This window comes from Chenopodium album, chromosome 15 (assembly GCF_948465745.1).
Source record: "Chenopodium album chromosome 15, dcCheAlbu1.1, whole genome shotgun sequence".
In the NCBI taxonomy this organism is placed as follows: domain Eukaryota; kingdom Viridiplantae; phylum Streptophyta; class Magnoliopsida; order Caryophyllales; family Amaranthaceae; genus Chenopodium; species Chenopodium album.
In genome coordinates this window covers 2,631,141-2,646,205 of record NC_137848.1, presented here as the reverse complement: position 1 = coordinate 2,646,205, position 15,065 = coordinate 2,631,141, and the positions used below count along the sequence as shown (strand labels likewise).

General features: G+C 38.2%; 1 protein-coding gene across 1 annotated transcript; it reads left to right on the top strand.

Annotated features, from left to right (window-relative positions):
• The first annotated feature begins 7,622 nt into the window (after nucleotides 1-7,622).
• Nucleotides 7,623-14,696, top strand: LOC145582688 (RNA polymerase II C-terminal domain phosphatase-like 3). The gene is made up of 12 exons (XM_081639681.1): nucleotides 7,623-8,646; nucleotides 8,745-8,877; nucleotides 9,043-9,098; nucleotides 9,238-9,298; nucleotides 9,396-10,793; nucleotides 11,183-11,821; nucleotides 11,926-12,072; nucleotides 12,175-12,443; nucleotides 12,554-12,665; nucleotides 12,989-13,246; nucleotides 13,428-13,474; nucleotides 13,611-14,696. Exons 1-12 carry the CDS (start codon nucleotides 7,979-7,981, stop codon nucleotides 13,672-13,674), a joined length of 3,852 nt encoding a protein of 1,283 aa, XP_081495807.1. The 5' UTR covers nucleotides 7,623-7,978; the 3' UTR covers nucleotides 13,675-14,696.
• The last annotated feature ends 369 nt before the right edge of the window (nucleotides 14,697-15,065 follow it).

The following is a 15,065-nucleotide window of genomic DNA, read 5'->3' as shown; positions in this document are numbered from 1 at the left end:
TACAATTTGACCATTTGACTCTTGTAACCATATTAATACAAGTGCTAAAAAGGAGATAGGGGGTACAAACATAGTGGACTGCGTGATAATGCAAATAAGAGAGTTGAGGAGACACATCGCCATAAGTTGTTCCACACTTGACCCCTTGTGTTTCTTGAGCCTGCAAAAACAAATCCTCTATTATCTTTTACCTCTCTTGTTCTTCACCCTTGACCTGTTTGGCCTTCCAAGCTTTTCGATGAGGAAGAAAACGTGAAGAGTGGTGGAAAAGACTGCACCTGGGCTCAAAATTCATGGGGTCTTCATCATTAAAACCTACATATTCCAGTTTAGCGATGTCAGTGCTAGTTAAAAATCTCGCAGATTCCTCACTCCCCTCCTCGATACTTGAACCTTTATTACTGCTAGAGATTAGGCAAGTAGATATATGATCATCTAACTTTTTCACGACAACGGTGCTGGTCTTGGGAAGCACAACAATATGGTTGACCAGAAATCACTTGGCCTTTTTCTCTTGGCTCTTCCTGGCGCGATTCCTCTTTTCCGAACCCACCAACTTATTGGGCATGAGCAAGGTTACGAGAACTTTGAAGTCCTTAGCCTTGTGAGCTTTGGTCTTTTCTTTCACTCGTGAAGAAACTCAAGGTTTTCCCTTGACTGAGATCCGAATAAGACAAAGCGGAAATCTTAAGGGACTAATTAACTCTCAATTTGTTAAAGAAGATATGGGTTCTCCCTGATCCCTTGTCCTTATCCTGTACAGAATCCTGAATGTTAAGGGGACTGATGGCCTCATCATCCCCCCTTAAGGCTCTACCATCATCTCACTAACAGCATCCATGGTGGTTAATTTCGTAACACCACTCTAAGAATCTCTATTAGGCATCATGTTAGATTCTAGATTGATAGAAGGCTAGCTGATCTTTCCCCTTTTTGTTGAGAATGGCATGGCACAAATCGAAATCCTCGGTACCCTTGCCCTTGAGCTTGCTAGCTTTGCTTCTTAGCCCCTCCAACGTTTCCATCTCACGGAGGATATCCTGATTGTTAGGCTCAGCCTTGGCTACTTTGCCAAGGTCTTTATGAGCCTTTTCAAGTTGATTGAGCTTGATCTCGGCTAAAGCTCTTCTGTAAAAGGCTTTAGTGTTGCTTCCATCAAGCATAATGACAAGCTGCAAGGTTTAACTCAAGGGACATGACAAAGGTTCATAGAAGGACACAATCATCTTCATTTCTCGGTAGTACAAAACACAATAATTTCAACCCTCTGTCATACTTAGCCCCAGCACGAACAACTTCACCTTTCTTGAAAAGGATATTGCCCTCCTTTAAGGCCTTAACTTGATTCAGGATATTTCGGGGGGCAATTATTAGTAGCAAAGTTGATAATACTTTCATCAAAATTACCGTTCAAGTATGTGTGCATAAGAGCACTAATCAATTTTGGCAATCCATAACAAACTTCAAAAAAGAAAAAAGGGGGTTGACTAAAACTTCCACCAACGAACCTCTGCTCACAACAAAAACAAGATGAAAATGGTTCTTGGTATCAAAATCATATTAATCATCACAGAGATGGACAAAACATTAATTTTTCTTATTATTATTATTTTTTTGGGTCAAAAGAACTCAGAAAATAGAACAACTCAAGCAGTAATATGAAAGAGGGAAAACCATCACCAGCAAAGGGACTAGAAAGAAACTGCCACGACTATCGCTTAAGGCGGTAAGAAGCAAAGGTCGCAGCTACAGGGTGGGGAACAGCAAGGCAGTGGTCGATGCACCACCACCATGAGAAACGCCCGCGAGACAGAGAAGGAAAGACTGGGTGCAGCATCGCTAAACTATGATCATCGTAGGACCTTAGTGGGGCTTGACTGGGGGGTTGTCGGTAATTGAGGAGTAAGCGAAACCACTCTAATCACTGTGCAGCCTATCGGATTTCTACTGGCAAGGAAGGTTGGTAATCTTAAAATGGGGACTGGTTTTGGTGGTTTTTGGGATTTCCAAAAAAAGCATTTGGCGCGCGTTCCTTCCAGCTTTTGTCCCCGGGGGGATAAAACTTGCTATATTGTGCTTGCGCACTTTCTGAGAAAAATCTACCTTAGAAAAATATTGTGAACAAGTTCCTTTTTGAATAGTTTTGCTTAGGTGACTTTATCTAAAAGATAGAAAATTATCAAATGAGATGCTATTTTTTTTAATCAAATGAGATGTTATTAATTTGTAATATGTTTTTTTTCATATATAAAATTTACATAAGTTTTTAATTTTATAGAGATAAGTAGACGCAAACAAATATTTGAACATAGTCTAAATCTAAATTAAGATATGATTAATAAAATTGCTACTAGAGTACATGATTATTCACTGACTACAATGTTAATGCAAAGTTGTAACTATCACTCCAATGATAAATTTTATGATTGAATATTTCTCTTAAAAAAAATAAAAAAAATAAAACTTGTATTTGGAATAAATAAATAAAGGAAAAAGATATTTGCAGCCCTAAGGGTTGCATATAAAAAGCTAAAAGTGGAAAGAATAGGCAATAAATAAACATTTATTACACCGATTTACTCGTGAATTGTCGATAAATTCCCAACTTAATACTAAAAAAAAAGTATATTAAATAATCATGTTTTATACAAATCAATTAGAACTCCCAAATTTTGCTTGTGAGCCCTCCCTCCAAAGGTGTCGGTTTAGTAACTTCCTATCTTATATTCTTACCTATTTCTTAAAAAAAAAAAAAAAAAAGCTCAAGTTATATTTACAAATCCATACAAAACATAAATCCATACAAAACATAAAACCAAACAAATCCCAAGTCTTTATATTTATATTTTGAAATTTGATTGATGTTTATAAATTAATCTCAAATGACCTGAAACATAAATTCATATTAATCCTAAGTCTAGTTAAAATAAAGTTATAAATAAAGCTGGGCGTGGGCCGGGTCAGCACGCGGGCGGCCCGGGCACGGCACGAGGATGGCCCGGCACGGCACGGCCCGCCGGCAGGCCCGGCCCGGCACGATGGCACGCCCCTCGTGCCTCGTGCGGGCTGCGGTTAAAAAAAACCAAAAAACAGCCCGGCACGGCACGAGCCCGGCCAATAGCCCGCAGGCACGGCCCGCAGGCACGGCCCGCAGGCACGGCCCGCAGGCACGGCCCGCAGGCACGGCCCGCAGGCACGGCCCGCGGGCTAACGGCTATAAGGCTGGTTGTGTTTTCCCTCCAACGGCCATAAACGGCCATAAACGGCCATAAACGGCTATAAACGGCTATATTTTCACCTATAAATACCACCCTAAACTTCCAATTCTTTCCACAACTCAACTTCTCATCTCATTCTCTTACTCTCTTATTCTCATAATCTCATTATTCTCATATATTATAATTTATAAATTATAATCTCTTAATATTTCTTAATCTCTTATTCTCTTATAAATTTTACATTTTTAATATTATTAGTCTACTACCAAAAAAAAAAAAAAATACTTTGTTATATTTACATTCGGGAAATTATAATTTCGGGAAATTATAAATTCGAGAAATTATAAATTTGGGAAAGCGTTGAAGCGTCGTTGTAAGATCTAACTCAACTTTATTTTAATTTGTTATTGTTATTGTTATTATTATTGTTGTTATTATTATTATTATTATTATTATTATTATTATTATTATTATTATTATTATTATTATTATTATTATTATTATTATTATTATTGTATACTTGGAACTACTTAATTACATAAAAACTAATTTCTATTTTAATTGTGGGTTATTTGGATTGTTGAAATCTGTCTAAGGCGGGATTTGGGCTCTGGACAACGTCGATCCTAACCATAACCTACCTGGGATCTCATTGATTTAGATAATCTACTATTATTATAATTATTTTTGAAAATTTATTAACTTACTAATTAAGTAATAATTAAGAAAAAAAACTTACTTATACTTGTTAATTGTTATAATTTGTTACTTTGTTAGTGTTATAAACTTATAATTGTTAATTTGTTATAATTGTTAATATTGTTGTTAATTATTATTTATTAGTTAATAATCTTAATTAATCATGGCATCAAACCCGAACCAATCCTCCTCTAAAAAAGCCAAATCTAAACGACCATTGGAAGGCTCTTCTATGCCCCCCCCTACAATGCAAATCCCTACTATGCAAATCCCTACAATGGCCACCACCCACCCCGGGTTTTCTACCGGTTTTCCCACCGGATTAGATCAACAAGGGACATTCCAACCATGGCAAAGCACCCAATCTCCACCTTATTATGCCTCCGCACATGATATGCCTTTTGAATTTAACTATCAAACAACTCAAGCAAGCAACACACAACCTGCCGGCTCTAGTGACCCATCCGTCCAAAATACTATTCCCCCATCTGATAACCCATTCATTGAATGGTACACCGAAGAAGAAATGACCCTTTTGAAAAACCGAAAGAGTAAATGTTGGCAATATTTCTTGTTAAGTAGAGATGGTGAAAAAGCCAAGTGTAAAACTTGTGGTAATATTTATTCGGCTCCAGCCAAAGGCGGTACGGGGCACCTAAACCGACACAGTGAAAAATGTGGTGCCCCAAGTACTGACCCAACTCAACCAAAAATTTCTCAATTCCATCCTTATGGCTTCACTTACAATTATGAGAGAGATAGGGATGAACTTGGGAGAATGATAGTCCAAGCCGAACAACCTTTTCTTTTTGCTGAAAGTGATCCGTTTAACAATTACATTAAACGAGCACTACAACCCCAACACAAAAAAATCTCCCGAAAAACCGTTAAAACAGCTGCCATGAAAACTTACTTAGAATACAAAATGAAATTAATTGAAGAACTTAAAACTCTTACTTCAAGAGTTTCTATAACTTCTGATGCATGGGATGGTGGTTATGGTTTACATTATTTGTGTGTTACTTGTCATTGGGTTGATAGTGAATGGTTATTGCAAAAACGTATTATTTATTTCAAATTGCTTGAATACCCCCATACGGCCTTTAATATTTCTAATTGTATTATGAGTGCTCTTGATGAATATTGTCTTAGGGACAAAATCATGTCCATGACGTTTGATAATGCAACATCCATGACAGCTAGTGCTAATCTAATTAAACCAAACTTGCATAATGTCATAATGGATGGAGATGCATTACATATTAGATGCATTTGTCATGTTTTAAACTTGTGTGTTAAGGATGGACAAGAAGCAATTGGTCCATACTATTCCAAAATTCGAAATGCTGTTTTGTCTATTATGTCTTCTAGCAGTAGGTATCAGGAATGGAGGCGATATCTTAAGCAAAATAAGATAAAGCCTATTAGAATTAAAACGGATTGTCCAACTAGGTGGAACTCCACCTATGACATGTTGAGTCAGGCACTTTCGTATAGAGTTCCATTTTCATTGTTTTACAATAATAAGTATCCACAATTCATGATAGCAGACTCCGATTGGGATAATTGTGAAAAATATATGCAATTTTTACAATTATTATATAGTATGACTCACTGTTTTTCTTCTGTTTATGTTCCTTGCATTCATTCTTTCCTTCAAAATGCATGTTTATTTGCTCAACTTCTTTATGAACATCGATCACAACAAGATTACAATGATTATGTTCCACAAATGGAGGCTAAATGGCGTAAATATTACACTAAGCTTCCTATGGTTTATATGTTTGCTTCTATTTTAGATCCTAGATCAAAGTATGATGGCACATTTATGCTAATTGATATTTACTATGAATGCATGCAACTCGGTGATGGTGTCGAACAATATAAAAATCATGTGAAAGATAAATTTTTTGAGTTATATAGAGTTTATGAATCTAAATATGGAACCGTCACTCATTTTGCCCCTTCTCAAACATCCAAAAGCGTAAGTAAAACGGGCAAAAGTTTGGCGGCCCAAGCTGCTAACATGTTATCTAAGTTTTCAGGTAGTGGATCATCATCAAGGCGAACACAAAGCGATGTTTCGGAGTTGCAAATGTACTTAAACTACGACTTCATGAAAGGCTTGGACGAAGATTCGAGGTTGGGGATGGACATCCTAGATTGGTGGAAATCCCAAAGCACAAAGCATCCAATTTTGGCGGCAATGGCACGTGATATTTTCAGCATCCAAGCCTCCTCCGTTGCCTCGGAACGAGCTTTTAGTGCTTCGGGAAGGGTTCTAGACGATAGAAGAACAAGTTTGAAGCCCGAAACACTAGAAATGTGTGTTTGCTTGAAGGATTGGATGGATGCCCAAGAACGCATCCAAGATCGTACTTTTACGGCCAACGACAACATCGATGGTTCCGATCGTTCTGGTTCAACTAGCTCCTCCGCATTAGCTAGTGAACATGAAGCCGAAGATGAAGACGAAGAAGATAATGAAGACCTTGATTGAAGATTACCAACAACTCGAGAATTAATATTAATTAGCGAAAATTCTAGTATTTCCTATGTACTCTATTAATTAGTGAAAATGTTAGTATATCCTATGTTGGCTATGTACTCTATTAACATTAGCCGTATAATAAAATAACAAAATAAGTTATTCATCAATTATTGTTAGTTGTACACTTGTACTTCATATTATCTTTTACTTAATAAATTTTTATGAATGAATTTTTTCAACTTTTAATTTTATGGAATATGTTATATTGTTATTTAATTTTTGTCTAATACTTATATAGTTATATGAATAATATGATATATAGTAAATTATGAATGAACAATAAATATTAATATAATTTAAACAATATTTAATATAACTTAACTCCATAAAAAATTTAATAATTATTATATTCAAATATTAAATTGTATAATTATTCAATTCAATTTTTTCTTTCATAAAAAAAATTCAAGTTTTTTTAAAGTTTTTTTTAATTTTTTTTTTTAAAAAAAAAAAAGAAAAAAGGGTAAGCCGTGGCCCGTGGGCCGGCACGGCCCGCCTCCACCGTGGGCCGGCACGGTGGCCGGCACGACGGGCGGCCCGGCACGGCACGACCGGCACGGTGGGCCGTGCCGTGCCGTGGACAGGGATGCTTGAAGGCAGGCCCGGCACGGCACGGCCCGCCTCCACCGTGGGCCGTGCCAGGCCCGGCACGACACTGTACCAGGCCCGCCTAGGCACGGCCCACGGCAGGCCCGGCACGGCACGTGCCCAGCACTAGTTATAAATAATCATATATGCAGTAAAAAAATCAAATCAAATTATGAATGTAATAATCTGAAACATTGACCGACCTTAACCTTAACCTACGGCAAATTTAAAATTCAGTTATACAAGCCACATGGAGAAATAGATCAAGTTTTTTTTTTTTTTTTTTTTTTTTTGACGGAAATAGATCAAGTTATAGCTTAATCAAATCAAAAATAAAATTCCTAATATCATGCAAACATACCCTTAAGTGAACAATTGTTAGTGGCTTTAGTGCCGACTGTCAGTGCTTTATTCAATCAATCCAAAGGCCAGGAAACTACTTTTTGATTCGGATCGCTGACGTGTACGGTTGAGATCCGAAATCAAAGTGTGTTCTAAAAATATTTTGGTTTATTTAAACCTCTTAATTTGCTTTGCTTTGTTTTCCATCGTCAAATTGTGAATTAAACATCATCATCAACGTCATCTTCTCTTTTCTCTCTCCTCTTTCGGCTTCAATTCGTGTTCTTGTTTTTGTTCTGGATCTTCAATTCATCATCTCAATAAATCAACAATTGAATAGATCGTCAAATTCGGCGGTTAAAAGTCGCTTAATTTGAGATTTGATAGGCTTACTGACTTTAATTTTTCTGTAATTTTCGACCGAAAAATAAAGTTTCTCAAATCTGAAACCCTAATTTTGACGGAAATTTCCAGATCTAACTTAAAAACTACATAATCTTGTTGTATAATATCATAGATCGGGTGAGTGTTTTCGATATCAGAAACCCTAGATTTGTTAAATTAGGTAGTATAATTTCAAATGGGAAGCGATGTGAAGATGAAGATTAATGGCGGCGAAGATGGTGAAATCTCAGAAGCAGATACAAACGCCATTGTTGAGATTAGTAAGGATGAAATTAAGCCATGGAAACAACAATCAATGAGCAAGATAACAACGGCTTCATCGGATTCGACATCGAATAACAAAAACAATAACAACAACAACAACAACAACAACAGGTATTGGATGAATAATTTGTACAAGTATTATCCAAGAGGATATGGAGCTTCAGGTCTTCACAATTTAGCGTGGGCGCAAGCTGTACAGAATAAGCCTTTGAATGAAGCTTTGGTAGAATTGGATGATAAAAACAGTAGCAATAAAGTTAGTGATGATACTTCTGCTGCTGCTGCTGATGCAGGGAAGGAGCAGCAGCAGCAGCAGTTAGATAGCAGTGGTAATAATGGAGTTGCTGAAATGGTTGATAGTGAGAAGGAAGAAGGTGAATTGGAAGAAGGCGAGATAGATTTCGATTCCGAGGACGAAACTGATAGTAATCATAATAAACTTACTAATAATGCGAATAAAAAAGTTGAAGATGAATTTAGTAGGTTAGGAGGTTTGGAAATGGAGGATGAAGAGTTGGAGAATCAGGTTTCTTCTATTCGTAAAGTTCTTCAGAATGTCACTGTTGCTGAAGCCAATAAGTAAGTTTGATATTATCACTTTGCTTTGAAATAATTTATCAGGCTAAACAAATTGATTGATTGATTGATTGATTGTTGTTTGTGTGTTTGTTGTTTAGATCATTCGATATCGTGTGTGCTCGGTTGAAGGGTTCTTTAGAGAGCTTGAAAGAGTTGGTGTTGCATACCTGGTTTCCTTCCAAAGATGCGCTTATCCAACAAGCTTTTGCTGCTGTTCAGTGTGTTTACTCTGTAAGCCAATGTTCTCTTCTTTTTGAAACTTGAGTATTGAATTCAGTTTTAATACATATGCTCGATTTCGATTTCGTAACTTGAAGTAGTATAATTTATGATGTTTGTATAATAGGGAAGTTTCTTGTTCAAATGTATGATGTTTGTTATTTTATTTTCTTTCAGGTTTACAGTTCAATGACCCCTACTTTAAAAGATCAGAATAAGGATAGGATGTCAAGGTCTTGTTTTGTTCCCTTCATTGTTTCAGTTACAGATTTTAAGTACTTAGTAGTAAATGAGGCCATTGTTTTGTTTTGTTTTGTTTTCTCCCTCTTTTGACCAATCAAGTACTTTTTTGCCTACAAATCTTTAATGCAGACTGCTTACTTTTGTTAAGGGCCTCAGTTCTGCTCTTTTTACACCAGAACAGAGGAAAGAGGTTGGTTTACTGCAATGTTTTCTCTCCTTAATCATATGAATTTACTTCCGATTCGTTCTAGTATTGAAATTTGATCGTCTTATGTTTTAATTATTAGTTGGAGGGCATGATTGCCATTGTTACCCCTCCACCACCGGTGGTTTCAGTGAAGCCCAAGTCCAGGGACAGGCAGGAAGAACTGTCAGTTACAGACAAGGCTATCCTCACTGATTCAAATACATTGACCGTGAATACTGGTGACAGCAGTTCCCAGTATTTGACGAAAGCGGAATTTGAATCTTCTTGTTATCAGCCAGAAAGAAAGAACAGTGACATTCTGTCAGAAGCATTGAGGCAACTTCCTTCTAATGTAAAGGCAAGAAGCAATTATGGTCCTCTGCTAGATCTCCATATGGTTCATGATGAAGACAGTCTTCCATCACCCACCAGCAAAACAGCGCCTCCTTTGCCCTTCGTTGAAGCAGCTTTTCCCCGTGTTGTCCGCGGTTTGGAGGAATCTGTTGTGCATCCCTATCAAACTGAAGCAGTGAAAGCTGTCTCAAGCTACCAACAAAGGTATGTTCGGAGTACATTCCAAGCAACTGACACACTTCCTAGCCCAACTCCTTCCGAAGATGGTAATGATGGAGGACCTGATGATTCCAATGAGGAAGTTTCTAGCTCTGCTGCCTATAATAATATTGTTAGTAGGAATACAAATTCCTCTGTAACTCCACAACCAGTTGTTTCTTCTGCTCCTTATACAAGTACTTCAAGTGTCCAAGGGGTGATTAGTGGCACTAGTGCTGGACTTTCTTGTGCTGGATCTTCTTCTTCATCGCGGCCCACTGCAAAGAGTCGAGATCCTAGACTTCGGCATATTAATCCCAGTTTTGGCTCATTAGACCTTAGTTTCTGCCCTTCACCCATGGTGTCCAGCCCAGCAGCTAAATTAGAGTCGTTGGGCGAGATAATGAATCCTAAGAGGACTAAGGCACTTGAGGGGCCCCTTTCAGATGGTCCTGTTTCCAAGAGACCAAGAAATGTCCTAGTTACCAAAGAGATGTCCACAAATGTAAATCTAGTAAAAACCTTGCCTGGAAGTACTGGAGTGGAGACTAGTAGTAGTATTCTAGGACCACAATTTGCAAGCAGAGGGCTGTTGGGTCCGGCTGTTGATCCTAGGAAAATAGGAAGTGGTATTGCTTCTTCTGGGATTGCTACTGTTAATTCCAGTGCGACAGTGAATACAACTACTCAGTCTGCAAAGAATACCAGTGGCACCTCGTCCTTGGAGTCTCTGTTAAAAGGCATTACAGGGAATCCAGCAGCATGGATAAACATTATGAAGGAGCAGCAAAAATCCAGTGAATCTTTACAAACTGTATCACACTCTGCAAACTCAAATTCAATACTAGGAACATCTCCCTCGCCTAGCACTTCTCCAACAACTTCGCCTGGGGTGGGGCAGGCAAGTGCAGGATTGCTTCAGGTCCCTTCTCAGATAGCAGTCACGGTGAGACACTGTTCCCTTTGATTATGGGGTTTCCCATTTAAAATAAATAAATAATGTTTTAAGGTGTTTTGTTGCCTTCTTTGCAATTAGCCACTTGAGTTCTCTCTTTTGAGGCTTTTAGCTGCTAGTTGTGATCTTGTCTGCATGGAGTTGCTTTGTACATCATTATGATTTAGAATGATAATATTTACCCCATACATTGTTTTATTAGTGGTTTGCTCTATGTTGCTCTTGGCGGCCATCTTATTTTATCCAATGTACCAACAAGGCTACTATGTGTAATTTATGCTTGCTTTCTTTGAACTGTTGTTTTGAAGCTTTGGAAATCATGCCTAATTAAAGCAACTGAGGCTAATTGCTAATATTTTGTAAACATGATGTACTTGCAGAGTCCACAGGATGAATTGACAAAACTTCGCATGAAACCCCGTGACCCTCGTCGTGTCCTGCATGCCAATATGGTCCAAAGGACTGGCAGTTCTATACCAGAGCAGACAAAAGTAAATGGAGTTCAAAATGCAACTACTCAAGGACTCCAAGACCATTTCAATCTCCAAAAGCATGTGAATGGGAAAAGCCTTAGTGCTGCATCTTCTCAGACCCCAGTTTTGCCTGATATTACTAAGCAGTTTACTAAGAATTTGAAAAATATTGCTGACATTATTTCTACCCCACTAACTTCCAGTATTCAGTCTCCACCTGCATTAAGTTCTCCATCTGTGCAAGTTAATTTGGACAGCGAAAGTGTTAGTTCTGGTGGAGCAACAACTGGTAGTTCTGGTGGAGTATTAAATACTGGCGACCAGCGTAGTGGGTCTTCATTGAAGCCTGAAGAAGTTTCTACCAGTCCACAATTGCAGAACAATTGGGGAGATGTTGAGCATTATTTTGATGGATATGATGATCAGCAAAAGGCTGCTATACAGCAAGAGAGAACTAGAAGGCTTGATGAGCAGAAGAAAATGTTTGCTTCCCACAAATTGTGCCTTGTGTTGGATCTGGATCATACGCTGCTTAATTCAGCAAAGGTGAGTGTGGTGCTTAAGGCTACTACTTAAGTGCCTCTGTTATTCTAATATTATTGGCGCTCTTGACATTACATAGATAATCATCTGGATCTGGTTCCTCGCAGTTCTCGGAGGTAGATCCTGTGCATGATGAGATTTTGAGAAAGAAAGAGGAACAAGATCGTGAAAAGCCCCGGCGACATCTCTTTCGCTTTCCACATATGGCGATGTGGACAAAGCTACGGCCTGGTATTTGGAATTTCTTGGAGAAGGTATGTATGTCTGCAACAAAATTAGTTTTCACCCTTTTACTGCCTGGACCTTGGTGGCTTAGTGCAGCGTGATTAATTTGAGCACTTTTACTACTTTTCCAGGCTAGTAAGCTTTATGAACTTCACCTATATACCATGGGGAACAAGTTGTATGCTACTGAGATGGCCAAAGTGCTTGATCCAAAGGGAAGTTTGTTTTCTGGGCGAGTTATCTCACGGGGTGATGATGGGGATACTGTTGATGGAGATGAGAGGGTACCCAAGAGCAAGGATTTAGAGGGTGTTTTGGGCATGGAATCTTCTGTTGTTATAATTGATGATTCTGCTAGAGTTTGGCCACATAATAAGCTAAATCTGATAGTTGTTGAAAGGTGAGCGAATACAAGTAGTGTGTAATGTTCTGGATTTTATTTTGTATTTATGTTTGTCTCTTCTGTGTTTTCACTGCTTTGTATACACCTCACAATCATATGTCCCACAGGTATACTTATTTTCCATGTAGTAGGAGGCAATTTGGGCTCCCAGGACCTTCACTTCTTGAGATTGACCATGATGAGAGACCAGAAGAAGGAACGTTGGCATCGTCTTTGGCAGTAAGTCTATTGCAGAAGTTTCTTGGATTTAAGTGTGAAGTTGGTTAATATTTTTTATGTAAAAGAGCTGGGAGGTGAGGGCTCTGAGCGCTTGTGCTTCCTTCTTCATTCCAAATCTTCTAATTATTTGAAGGGTTTTGGATTAATTAAAAGGGGGGAGAATGGATCACTCCTATTCTCTGTCCTCTCCTCATCCCGTTTACAAATAATAAAAATTTTCACCCTCCCTCTCCTCCCGTTCCCTCCAAATTTGTCATTTAAGCACATAATCAGAAATAAAAAAATGGTTTACATAGGATCTTGTGTATTTATTTGTTAAACAGGTCATAGAGAGGATACATCAAAATTTCTTTGCTCACAACTCCCTGGATGATGTGGATGTGAGAAATATCTTGGCTGCTGAGCAGCGAAAGATTCTTGCTGGCTGCCGCATTGTGTTTAGCAGGGTTTTCCCTGTTGGGGAAGTTAAACCTCACTTACACCCACTTTGGCAGACAGCAGAGCAGTTTGGTGCTGTGTGCACCAACCAAATAGATGAACAAGTTACCCATGTAGTGGCCAATTCTCTTGGGACTGACAAGGTATTTTATTTTTTTCACCAATTTACTGTAAATCCTTGATTGTGAGACTGTTAGTTGTGAGACTGTTAGTGATTAATCGTTCTACATGGCTGTTTGATCAGAAGAATTACCTATTGCCCATAAGGGCATAAATCTATTTCATTTTTAACAGTATGCCTTGATTTTATTTGATTTGTAACAGGTTAACTGGGCTATATCAACTGGAAAATTTGTTGTGCATCCTGGCTGGTGAGAATTTCTGCCTGTCTAACCCTACTTTATTTTAAAGCATAATATGGAGTATTAATTATTATTGCTAGTAGATCTTTATTCTTTTTTTAATTTGTTCTGATGATTACTATTATTATATTCAACTGCATGACAGGGTGGAAGCTTCTGCATTACTTTACAGAAGGGTAAATGAGCAAGATTTTGCTGTGAAATCGTGAAAGGTTATAGTGTGTCCAGCTCTGGTCGAACAGAAACTGTTGAGTGCAGTTTGATATTTTTAGGTAGCCTTCCTCAAATTCATGAAAAGCTGATACCAAGGGGAAACTGACCTTATACCTTCCTTGCCAGTGATTTTGAAAATGTGGTTTTGATGGCAAGGACCAGCCCTATCTTTTCACCCCTGACTTTTCGCCTGACATTTAGGATGGTTTATCCCTAGTGATGCTTGATCGGGTAATTGATGGCTGGGTGCCCATCAAAAGTGGCTGGCTGTGTTTGTTTAAGGGATTGGATTTTACAGCCAAGGTAGATGTAGAATGTAGTAACTGCTGGGACATGGGATAAATTGGTGATGCTCGATGACTGGGGATAGAGGAAGTTGGTTGATGCTCTACAGTTTGACATAGAGAGTGGGGAGAAGCCATTTTCTTGGCTGTAGCTTTTTGGTGGGGAAATCAGTGTCGTGGGTTAATGAGAGGTTGATCGCGGAGGCTAAAATGTTGAATATTGAGGATATGTGGTGGTACCTTTCTTGCAAAGTGAGGGATAAGCAGGGATGATTTAACTTGATGCAATGTACAGAAAAGCACGATTTTTTACAACTTTGCCTGGGAAACCCAAAGGGCAAAGTTGAATGCTGGCCAGATCAATTGCTCTCTTAAAGTCCTAAGGCCAAATCATTAATTCGAGTAACTAACTAAAAATGAAAATTTATTTTTTGGGTGGTAACGGGGACATTATCAAAGATTATCTGAATCAAATTTGATGAAAGATATACCATTTAAGGTAAAACTGTAAAAGTAATCTGAACCAGTGGTCGGACGAATGGTGGGTTGTTTGTCAAACAAGTCTAATCTGCATGTTTGTTGAATTTTTCATTTTTCAAGTAATCTCATAGGAGAAATAGGTTAATTAACAGAAGGTGATATTTTGATTGTTTTGATCTTATATTTTAACTTGAACCCTTTATTTGATGGATGGTATATATATTTGTCCGATAAATGGAAATGTTAAAATGTGACTGCTGACTGCTGACTGCTGACTACTGACTACTGATTACTTAGAGTGGAACTAACTAAAATTTGGTCCACCGAATATCCAAGCCGTTGGCTCTGACATAACAATTTACAACATTAAGAAATTTATTATGGATTACTATAATTGAACATTCTAAGAAAACATTTCTAGTTGTATATGCGAACCTGGACTAGTATGTGTCGGCAATAAGCCATCAAGTCACTCATTTTTCCGGCTTATGCAAGCGACGGCAGTACTGTATTACATGATCTATTCATTTACGGCTTGGTTTTTACCTTTTGACATGGTAGCGAACAGGCAATTACAGCATATGCCGCCAGCAGGGGATGGCTGCTAGTGGCCATGCCGATGG